The sequence below is a fragment of the Phacochoerus africanus genome, chromosome 1 (genome assembly GCF_016906955.1).
Source record: "Phacochoerus africanus isolate WHEZ1 chromosome 1, ROS_Pafr_v1, whole genome shotgun sequence".
In the NCBI taxonomy this organism is placed as follows: Eukaryota; Metazoa; Chordata; class Mammalia; order Artiodactyla; family Suidae; genus Phacochoerus; species Phacochoerus africanus.
The window spans coordinates 46,664,400-46,676,841 of NC_062544.1; the positions used below are offsets into that span (position 1 = coordinate 46,664,400).

Sequence of the window (12,442 nt, forward strand, 5' to 3'; positions counted from 1 at the left end):
CATCATATGCCTTTGATCTTAGTATATACCTGGCTATTTTATATAGTATTGTGATGAATACCCTAGGTTTTAGAATCTGAAAATAAGTTTCAAAGCCCAAGTCAATCACACCTTCTCAGGATTGTTGTAAGAATTACATAAGCCATTCTTTTGAAAACACTTACCCTGTGCCTGGAATGTAATAAGTGCTTAATAAATGGTGGCTATTTGGTTGATATCATTCTTCTAAGAGACTTGCCCAGTCTGGATAAGATGCCTTATCTTTTTTTTTTTTTAATAATTTCATTTCACATAAATATGTGTAAATTTTTATTTTTTGAAAAAAATTTTTACAGAATAAAATACATACATTTAAACACAATTACATTCACACAGATTATTATATCATGGATCTTAAGAAAGAGATTAAGTGACTCCCTCTGGAGAAGTGGAATGGAAAATATGCTGAGACAAATAGGAAATTTATTCTATACTTTATTCCATTTTGTATGGCTTTCATCCTTACTATTTAGTATTATGTATTACATTTCAATTTTTCTTTAACAATTAGCATTATATTAAAATTTTTATATTCAATTAAAATTTATAAAGAAGAAAGCCTTATATACCAATAAATATTTTATATAGCATAATAAAAAGAATAACTGGTAAGAATAACAAAAATAATACACCCTCTGAAAATAAGTAAAATAGAAAATGCATAAATTGGTTAAAAAACAGTGTAACTATATAAATATGTCCTCACAATTTGTTACATCTTATTGATTTTTCAATATAGGCATATTATACACCATTCTAGGTGATGTGATAAACAAGACATTATAGACCTTACATTGTACCATGGAGAGAAATGGTTATTAATACAATCGTAGAACTGTATTATATAATTGTACAGTTGCATTATTTGATTATAATTATCATAAATTCTTTGATGGAGAGGAAATCAGAATCAGATGTAAGAAGACTTCAGCATTCCAAGAATGATGTCAAATGACCCCCTTCATGGTGGATTATGCACTTATTTACTATGAGATACATTTCTTCTCCAGAAATTCCTTGTTTATGTATCAATTATAGATTTTAGGTTTGCAGTTATTCTGAAGTTTTAATGTAAGAGTCTATATGTGTATGAGATTGTTTTAAGTTGTTGTTCTCTTAATTGCAAGTGCATCTCCAGTGTCCTGCATTTGTACCCACCTCTTCTCATGATTTCTGATTTTGGTGGTATGATTGTGCATGGATGATTTCGTATCTTTACTGTATATATACCTTTACTGGTGAGCCTTGTCATTTGTGGAATTTTTGTTTCCTGTTGCTGTCTTTTCTTTTCTGCCTAGAGAAGTTCCTTTAGTATTTGTTGTAAAGATGGTTTAGTGTTGCTGAATTCTCTCAGCTTTTGCTTATCTGTGAAGGTTTTGATTTCTCCTTCAAATCTGAATGAGAGCCTTGCTGGGTAAAGTAATCTTGGAGGTTTTTTCCTTTCATCACATTAAGTATATCATGCCACTCCCTTCTGGCCTGCAGAGATTCTGCTGAAAAATCTGCCCATAACCTTATTGGGGTTCCCTTGTATGTTACTTGTTTCTTTTCCCTAGCTGCTTTCAAGATTTTCTCTGTCTTTAATTTTGGTCAGTTTGATTAATATGTGTCTCTGTGTATTCCCCCTTGGGTTTATTTTATGTGGTACTCGTTGTGCTTGCTGGATTTGAGTGAGTGGTTCCTTTCTCATCTGAGGCAAGTTTTTGGCTATTATCTCTTGGAATATTTTTTCTGTCCCCTTTTCTCTCTCTTCTCCTTCTGGCACCCCTATAATATGGATGCTGGTGTGTTTAACGTTGTCCCAAAGTTCTCTGAGACTCTCTTCATTTGTTTTCAATCTTTTTTCTCTTTTCTGTTCTGCATCCATAATTTCCACTAATTTGTCCTCCACCTCGCTTATTTGTTCTTCTGCCTCCTGTATTCTGCTGTTAGCTGCTTCTAGTGAATTTTTTATTTCAGTTATTGTATTTTGCATCTCTTCTTGTTTAAGTTTTATGTCTTGTATCTCTTTGCTCAGTGTTTCCTGTAAGTTATCCATCTTTGCCTCCAGTTTATTTCCAATGTCTTGCATCATCTTCAGCATCAATAGTCTAAAGTTTTTTCCTGGAGGCTAAGAATCTCCTCCTTGCTTAGCTGCTTTTCTGGGGTTTTTCCTTTCTCCCTCATCTGAGTTATAGTTCTCTGTCTTTTCATGTTTATAGGTTTTTGGTGTGGTGACCTTTTTACAGATAATAGAGTTGTAGCCTCTCTTACTTCTGGTGTCTGCCCCCCTTGTGGCTGAAGTCGGTGTGGGGGCTTGCTGTAGGCTTCCTGATGGGAGGGGCTGATGCCTGCCCACTGGTAGGTGGAGCTGATTCTAGTCCCTCTGGTGGTTGGGGCTTAGTCTCTGGATGGAATTGGAGGCAGCTGTGTGCCTGAGGGGTCTTTAGGTAGCCTATTTACTGAGGGGTAGGACTGTGATCCCACCTGAATTGTTGTTTGCCCTGGGGGTTCTCAGCCTGACTGATGGGTGGGGCCAGATTTTCCCAAAATGGCCACATCCAGAGAAAGGCAACTGCTGAATATTCCCGAGAGCTTTGCCTTCAATGTCCCTCCCTCACAACAAGCCACATTCACCCCTGTTTTCCCAGGATGTCCTCCAAGAACTGCAGTCAGGTTTGACCCAGATTCCCATGGAGCCCTCGCTCTGCCCTGGGACCCAGTGCATGTGAAAGTCCGTGTGTGCCTTTTAAGAATGGTGTCTCTGTTTCCCCCAGTCCTATGGAGCTCCTGTGCACAAGCCCCACTGGCCTTCAATGCCAGATGCTCCAGGGGCTCTTTTTCCCAGTGCCAGATCCCAGCATGTGAGGGTTTGATGTGGGGCTCAGAACTCTCACTCCTGTAGGTGAGTCTCTGAACCAGGAGTAGGGTATCTTTTTTAAAGTTTCCGGTCCATTTGGGTGGAGATTGCTCAGCCTTTAGTTGTGAATTGTGTTGTTTTTAGGAGAGAAGTTGAGCTCCAGTCCTTCTATTCTGCCATCTTAATCCTGTCTGTCCTAGATGCCTTATCTCTTGCTCCCAGAGAACCCTCATAAGTTCCTCTCTCAGTGCATTCTTATCCTTCAATATAATCTTTGTTTTTTATTCTATTTCTTCTAGAAAAATATGAGCTTCTCAGTGTCATCCAGTGGTGTGTTGGCTCTCCAGGGGAAGAAAAGACCTAACAGATAGATTTTGCTGATTTTTCCTGGTGAAAATACTCCTACCCTGTCCATTTTCAAGCTACCAATATCATGTCACTGAACACAATGTTGGGAAGAGACACAGAACCGGCTCTTAGCAGCCAGTGCATGCCAGCTCCCGTCTCCACACTCAGCACATCATATCCACCACAGGAGCTAGAAGTTCAATAGATGACTGAAATATAGTTATTAACTGGTTGGAAGTTCACCATATGCACTAAATTGGTGAAATTCCTTGATACCTAGTTTTTGTTATATAACCAATAATTTGTATTGTTTATATAAACCCCCTCACCCCCTGCACCTGGCTATATACACATATTACTCAGGCTATTCATGATTCAAAGAAAAGGAAATAGTCATCATAATATAGTGGGAAATACACATGCTCTCTCTAGGCAGTTGTTCTACTAACTCAGGTTGTGATTTACTGTATACATGAATGGAGTTTAGTCACTTCGCCTCTCTTGGCCCCAGTTTCCTTAGATTTGGAAACCTAAATTAGTATATAATTTCATTTCCTCCTTCCCTTATCTTCCTCATTCCTGTATCAAACTTTGAGTTGTACATGGCGCTAGATATTGGATATCATATCTTAGACTAGGAACAAGACTTGGCCCTGGGAGTTCCCATTGTGTCTTAACAGGTTAAGAATCCAACTATTATCCATGAGGATGCAGGTTTGATCCCTCACTTTACTCAGTGGGTTAGGGATCTGATGTTGCCATGACCTGTGGTCTAGGTCACAGATGTGGCTTGGATCTGGCATTGCTATGGCTGTGGTGTAGGCCAGCAGCTGCAGCTCTGATTTGACCCTTAGCCTGAAAACTTCCATATGCCACAGGTGTGGCCATAAAAAGAAAAGAAGAGAAAAAAAAGACTTGGCCCTGGCCAGTGAAAATCTCAGTGTCTTTTTTTTTTTTATAAACATCCAGCACATCGAGGCCATGAGTGTGCTCATTGCCGGTAGAGTTGTGTAAATGTACCAAAGGCCAGGATTTCACTACGTCACAAACTTTAGAACTTGGACACATAAAGATATTGTGCTAATAGTTTTATCTTTCTGGATAAATTTCTATCTCAATCAGTAAGCAGTTCTTTTAGAAAATGTCAGCAAGATAGTGGTGTGGAGAAAACCCTTGGTGAACAGCTAGGTTATACTGCTCTCTGACTTAGGCTCAAACTCAGTTTATAGAGATGATAGTTTATTCAGGACTATTGAGCAAAATCTGAAAGCATGCTTTTGTGTTTCAGAAGTATTTATACTGGTTTTCTCTCCCATTTTTGATAAAAAAAGGCATGAAGAATGACTCTTAAACTTCTGTGTTCTCCTTGAAGACCATATCCATCCATTGACCCAAATGCCTTTGTTCTTATCAGCTGTGATCTCTGCATTTAATTTTTAAAAGCCACATTGGTTTCCAATAGGAATTACTGTTGGGAACATTTTTCAGTTGCTGAAAGCTATTTTTAAAAAGAGAATTTTTGTTTTTGACAGGGGCTGATAATATCCGGAAATACTGGAGCCGCTACTACCAAGGATCTCAAGGGGTAATATTTGTATTAGACAGTGCCTCTTCAGAAGATGATTTAGAAACTGCTAGAAATGAACTGCACTCAGCTCTTCAGCACCCACAGTTATGCACTTTACCCTTTTTAATATTGGCCAATCATCAAGACAAGCCAGCTGCTCGATCAGTACAAGAGGTATGTCTTGATAAGGTGACAGCTCTTTATCTTATTTCTTTGCACTTGTGCTGCCATGTTGGAATCTGAAAAGATTCTTATAATTAGAATGCATGCTAGTTACACTGTTTTTCAATGTGAAACCTTAATTTTTGGGGAGGGGGGAACAGAAAGCCTATACTGGTTCTACTTGGGGACCATAGTTTTTGTTTTTGTTTTTTTTTTAACTGTTTAGCAAAAGTTAAAGGACTTATCTGAATGTATTCCTCATCTATTTTTAATGGCTAAAGGCCTGGTCATTTAGGTCAATTAACTTTTTTTTTTTTTTACTCCACTACCTTACTTAGTGCATTCTTCTTTTCAAGGAATGCATCGTGCTTTATCACCATGCATCACTTGCCCTCAGATGTCATGTTCTTGTCCTTCTGAAATGCTCACTGTTGACTAGAAGCAGTGGGTTCTCTTCTGGAATCAGCCAGGCTGAAAACTGATATCTTATCTTGCAAGTTCCATGCTACCAAATACATTTTAGTACAGACTGATTCTTTATCTTCCATATTTAATTTCATTTCTTAGCTTGTTTCTCTCCTATAAAAGCATGAGACTAATTCTGAACAGATAAAATCAGTGTCTCAGCAGAACTTCTGATTCATGGTATTCAAGTAATAAGATATGTGAATAGCTTTTCACAACTTATAGTGAATTTTAACCTTTAAGTACAGTGAAATCAAAACTTCTGATGTCTGATATATTCTTTTATACCTGTAACTTTCAGGATATAGTCCATCACCACCCTCCCCTTGGAAAATTGTGCACTTTTTTTATGTGACTTTAGAATAATAAGAACCACACTGCTCTTTAGTCTGAAAAATGGATGAGGAGCCAAGGACTGAACATGTTCTAACTCTAAACTCACTAACACCTAGTGTGGGACCCATGGACAATTAATCAGTTTGTCCCTATGCCAGTCTTCTTGCCTGTAAAGTGGGAATGATGTGATTTTTTTTTTTAAATGAGGAGTGGGATTAATTTGTTAATTCACTTTGAAGTTTAAAGCACCATGTGTATAGGAGGTACCATATAGAGAGAATTTTCATATATTTTAGAAAAATATAAAAAAGCAAAGGTTTATTAAATAGAGAGAACTCATGTGTATCTTTAGTTGTCTCATTCAGCATTAAATAGTTAGGACTTTTTTCCTTTTTAGATTTTGTGAAACACCTTATAGATAATATTTAGTGATTAAGATTAAGAAGGGCAATATAAATCTATTCAGAGTTACCAGTGTGCAGAAATTCAGCATTGTAGTTGTCGTGCCTTCCTGATCTGTTCTTAAGACCTCAGGTACATCTTTTAACTTCTTAGCACCAGTTGTTCTATCTGTAAAATGGTTATAGTAATGTATAGTGAATGGTTAGTTTATGATTATAAGGTACTTTGCTGAAAAATGGCATTCTGAGATGCATTGTGGGAAATATAATGTATGTATGTATTACAGAAAACACAGTATAACATTTTGTATGTATATGTATGTATTACATATATAATAACACATGTATTATATGTGTAATAATATATACAAACATTCATATATGAATGAATATAGAATATAATATGAAAGATATAATACCAACAATTTCAAATCACTTTATTCAAGTTACGTGCAATAGCTGAAAAGTTTTTTTTTTTTTTACCGCTTTTAAATTTAAGAAACTGTTTATGTTTCCATAGACATCAAGAAAATTGAAACTACTGTGTTCTTTAAACCTAATACATGACTCACTGTAATCCTTCGTAGGAATTCAAGACTGTTACATTGAATAATGGAAGCTTTTAACAATTAATTGCTTTGGAGTGTGTGTGTGTGTGTGTGTGTGTGTGTGTGTGTGTGTGTGTGTGTGTGTTGGCTGGCTGTCTCTTCTAGGAAGAGGGCAACTATCTTCGTGATTCATCATTTAGAAAGAAGAGGCTTTAAATGTAGAATAATCATAGATATGCTTTAAAAAGTATTCCAAGCTTATATATGCTGGAGCATATAACTTTGAATTTCCTTTTTATTTGTATCCATTTTAAATGAATTTTCCTCAAAATTTCAGCTTGTGATGGCATTTGCAAATACTATTTTGAGCCCTGTTTTAAGTAAAGCACTTTCCCTATGATTGTATAAACACATACTCTACCATGGCATGTTAGCGTTTTAGATGGCTCTAATTGAATACATAGACAAAGTCCATTGTAGATCTTGAACTTTGTCAAAACAGAATAAGGTGTTTAAACTTACTTTGGATTCTTGAGAAAGAAAGAATTGCAAACTTCCTGTTTTCCCCCCTGCTTGAATGACAGATTCCTCAGTATATTATGATGTTTTGTCGAAGTACTTCTAGGAATGTTTTAGGAATTAAACCAACACCTTATTGTTAGCATAAAAATGGAATTGTGAAATTGAATCTTAAACTTTTTATAAACAGTAACGTCAAAATGGTTGGGAATAGGCATAAGTAGAAGAGGAGATAGAAGTGAGAAAAGTTCTGTGTTATTTGAAATGAGAACTGGTCAGGTTTATTGCTTTCTTTCCTGATCCTAAAGCTATTACATAGCCTGTGCTCTGTTGCTTATAAACATTTTTATTCATTTGTATTTGCTAGTTTGTGTGCACTTGGTGGAATTTCCGAACGCTAAAAAGATGATGTTTTACTTTGCAAATAAAATACCTGTGAATTTTAGGTGAAAAATAGGTGCTTTCACAATCAGGGAAGATGCATCTAGTTTACCAAAAAGCATAGGATTCTTGGATGCAGTTAAGAAAAGATGAGTCATAGAGGCTCATTGATTCTTCTCCTCACATTGAAATCATTACATTTTGTGCTTAATGCATTATGCAAAAAAAAAAAAAAATGTAATTACTTATCCAGTCACTGGAGTAAAACTTGTAAGAATTCATTTGTCATTTAATGAGGAGATCAGGATAGTGTTGTGTTTAGAAGCTGGTAGGAGCTAGTGAAATCCAAAGGAGAAAGCTGAATTATCGGTAGGATTCCACAAAGGATGAAAAGCATCAGGAAGTTATATATTTAGTTCCCTCCTCTATGCTGGGAGCTCTGCTAGGTTTGTGTTAAGAACTTGATTAAGATAGGAACAATGGTTAAAATTACTATGTATCCCACAGACAGAGGGCAACACGCCCAGTTACTTTGTTGCCCTTTTAGAAAGCAAGTGGAGTCTTGTGCATTGCATAGTTTCCTTTCTGTAATATACCTGATAATGACCTGTGTTTAATTTGCCAGAATTTTAAGATTTTATGTCTTGAGAATTGATAGTAGAAACATGTTTTTAACAAATAAGTTTTGTGGGTTTGTTTTTTTTATTTTCGTAATAGCAAAACACTGGGAAAAACAACACCCTTTACATACTGTCTCAAAGCCAAGCAATTCTTGCAACAGATGTTTGGGGAGGTGTAGTTACCACAGTTTTCCAGAATTTACTCGTATCAACTAGTTTTTTCTATAGAAAACATCATATAACAATCTATAATTATGTCAAGTGGCCCATTTGATTCATTAGGGAAAATGCTGGTCTAATTTAAATGATAAAGCCTTCTGAAACAAGAATCATTTTCAGGGTAAATGGGTTGGGGTTTTTTTATTTGTATTGAATTGTAATTGTATCTAATTTGTTTTACAACTCCCATAGGAGAGCATACTTCAGTTCTGAAGTTATTTAATAGATCAGGAGGATTTTATGAGAAGTTAAGTTGATAGAGTAGCCAATAAATGTAATCCTATCTTCCCTCCACGCAGTGGCTGATTGTGATTCTTTTACCTCTTAGCTTTTTCAAATCTTATTTTCATTTTATTGGCTATTACCATGGTCTCATAAAATGACACGTTTTGTCAACATGAAATAGTTTATCCTTTCAGCAATCTAATCTGATTTGATATTCATTCATATCCTTAATCTAGAAGTATTTAACTTTTAAAAATAATCCATCCAAAATACTGACTTAACTTGAATAACTTATAGTAAACCAAATATTAAGTGTGAAAACTGTGAAACAGAATTTTGAAGTGCATTTTTAAGGTCATATGACACTCTTGGTTCTCTGCCTCATTGATTGTAACATGGGAAAATCCACTTCTAAATTAGATTGTCGATATTAGAGCTGAAATTTGTTCTCTCTTATTTCTCAATTTTTGTTCAATTATAATTTAATTTGTTATCATGATGTACATAGAATGTGGTGTTCTATTTGAGAAGAATAGAAGAATATTTGAAAGTATTTCTGTAATTAAAACATTACTTGTTTAGACCATGTTTTGTTTTGACAATTAATGTTCATATTTTTTGAGTAATGCTTTCAATATTGTATCACAAATAGTTTATCTAGTTCTCACTTTTCAGTCTGTAGACATTTTCTGAAAGTGTTAGTATATATGTTTTATGTTAACTATTTAATTATTGTTACTTCTTGTTTATAGATAATTATTTCTTCATTGTGTACTTTTTCCCTTTCCTACAAAAGGTCGGAGATAATTTTGCAAGGTTGAAATTTTGGGACACTGTCTGTAAATAATCTGCTAGTTTTAAATTGTTATATTTATACTGATGTTAGAAGAGCAATTCTTTTTTGGTAGTTCTGTGAAGTAGCAAATATCATCCCTGACTTTACATGACAAATATTTTATTAGAAGTGCAAAGCAGTGTTTAAATCATGTAAAGTCTTAGCTTAATTTAGTATTATTTTCTGTACATGGAGAGAAACGTGTGCATATACGGGAAGTAATTGTATGCATTTGCGCATTTGTGGTATAATCATTGTAAAGTGTCATATACTTTAAATCTTAAGTGTCTTCCAAATTTCTTGACCTGCCTCTTGGCAGGATTTTAGAATACTGATTTGATTTCACATAGAACAGTGTACATACCTATTGTGTGAGCAGTTTGAGAACTCCCTTATGGGACATATACTTATTCTAAAATGATATGAGACACAATTTTTTTTTTTTTTGGTCCATCCCTTACAGATGTACTCCATTCTGTTACAGTTTAATCTTGAGGAAACAATGAGAGGGTTTGGAAATCATTTTCCACTGAATGACTCAGCGATCTCTTGAAAATATTTACTAACTTGCAAGAGAAGCTGAAATTGCAGTCATTTTAGTAGTTAATTACAAAAGTGTCATTAACATAGAGCAACTTTTAGAAAATACAGAAACAGCTAGAATATTTTATTTATTGTAATTTCACATGCCTTTTCTTTTTATATGCATTCCTTAAAAAAAATAATTTGTATATCTGATGTCATTGGTTCTATAAATCAAGCCACCTTGATCTCACCACTTACGGGAATTCTGTTCACCTGTGTTTCTTGTACCCATCCGGCAATATTATGAGAATATGCCCTGCCCGCTGAAAACCAAAGTGATTCTCATTAACAAATACATTACATAAGAAAGGTTCCTTTAATTAAGAAAATTATTATTATTATTATTATTTTTTTTGTCTTTTGCCATTTCTTGGGCCACTCCCATGGCATATGGAGGTTCCCAGGCTAGGGGTCAGATCAGAACTGTAGCAACCGGCCTATGCCAGAGCCACGGCAACACGGGATCTGAGCCACATCTGCAGCCTACACCACAGCTCATGGCAATGCTGGATCCCTAACTCACTGAGCAAGGGCAGGGATCGAACCCGCAACCTCATGGTTCCTAGTCGGATTCATTAACCACTGAGCCACGATGGGAACTCCAAGAAAATTATTTAAGTGGGATAACAAAGTAATACATTTGAAAATATAACAGTGTATGCTCAAAAAGAATTCATTCAGTTCTTTTATAAAACCCCCTTTTCTTTCTACTTTCTTCCTTTATTCAGTCACACTCACATCTGCATTTTATGTAAAACCGCAAGTTTTGGAACTTCTTCCAGTTCTTACTTTGCTCATCCAGACGTTCCAGTGCCCAGCTCTCCCACATCTGCCTCAGTAGTACTTCTCAGGATTTCCTGGCTGTTGATATCCCCAGATCTCCCTGTTCCTCAACACAGACCGGAAGGAACAATGTCGAACAGACTTCCTATCTATTTTTCCCGATACCCATATTAAAAACCAGTAATATCTTCTAATTCCTTCCAGAATCAAATGAAGTACTACAGATTTAATATGTTAATGTGCCTTTCTTTTCTCTCCTTCATCTACCACTCCTACTAATCCTTTGGCTTTAAGAAAACCACCTAAAGATTGTGTTACATTAAGAAGTTTTCCTGGGACTTCCCTGTCAGCTCGGGGGTTAAGAATCCAGTGCTGTCACTGCTGTGGCTCAGGTTGCTGCTGAGGTGCAGATTCAATCCCTGGCCTGTATGCTGTGGGCAGGGCCTCCCACCTCACCCCTCCACTGCCGCCGCCAAAAAAAAAAAAACGTTTTCCTGTATACCCATGGCTGAGATAGATGCCTTCCTTCTGACTTCCCAAGGCATCCTGGGCTTATCCTAATCATAAAATTAGAATTAACTGTCTGTTAATATTTCTGTCTACCCCTCAAAATTGCAAGTTCCTTGCAGGACAGGAATTCCGGTTTGTTTATGTCTCTGTGTTCAGTATATGTTGTTTGACTGAGTACTACCTCTTTCTGTACATAGGTTCCCCATTGGCTTAATGTCATCACCTTTGTCCAGACTTCCCTCCTCTCCTTTTGAAACTGACAGCACTAACAGCTTGAACCTAGCCAGAACACAGATTGGGACTTAAACCCACCTGCCGGGACTCAAAACCAGCCTAAACCCAGATTGGGACTTGAACCCACATTTAGCACTCACCTGATGTCTGGACCTACTGAGGTTCAGGTTCTTTATGCCTCAGCTCAGAGTCACAAAGAAGGAATTCAGCGAGAGACAAAGTGATAGGCAAGAAATAGATTTATTAGGATAGGATGCTTGTGAGAGATGCAGGAGGGCAGGCAAGGAGGCTCTGCCCCAAGGATCTGGTGGGCTACAGTTTTATCATCCAAGGGGAGTCGGGATCAGAAAAGACCACCTCTTCCTGCCTCGTGTCCTCTTTCTTATAGTGGTAGCTCCTCCTTAGTATCCTGCAAGATGTGTATTCAAATCAGCAGAAGGGCGGTCCTCAACTCCTGCACTTGGTCCAAAGCTAAATGCAGGCCTCATCCTATCCCCCACCTGATGACCTGAGGCAGTTCTCAAACCTCCACTAGTTGAGCAAGGCTGCCTAGTTCTGATGGCTTTTTTGAGCAACTTTTTAACTTACAGTGATCTCCCAACCTCCCCTAGGTTTCCTTTTGTCTGATCCTTCATTAGGACTTCTACAGCTACCTGTGCCTACTCCTTCCCTGTCACTTTTACCCAGTGTGACTCATTGATTTCCACCCTTGAATATAAAAAATTTTCCTTTACCTCTGCACCCAACTCTGAGCTTTGAATATTGCTCATGAACCACGTCTTCTCTGAAACCTCACCATGCCAACCATGTCAGTAGTTTTTAAAAG

General features: G+C 36.7%; 1 protein-coding gene across 2 annotated transcripts in view; it reads left to right on the top strand.

Moving 5' to 3' along the window:
• Window positions 1–12,442, top strand: part of ARL15 (ADP ribosylation factor like GTPase 15) — a 446,735-nt gene that overhangs the window by 215,480 nt on the left and 218,813 nt on the right. For both annotated transcript variants that reach the window (XM_047762220.1, XM_047762299.1), the window contains one exon: window positions 4,759–4,967. In XM_047762220.1, coding sequence (XP_047618176.1) covers window positions 4,759–4,967 — 209 coding nt within the window. The remainder of the gene's footprint in view (window positions 1–4,758; window positions 4,968–12,442) is intronic.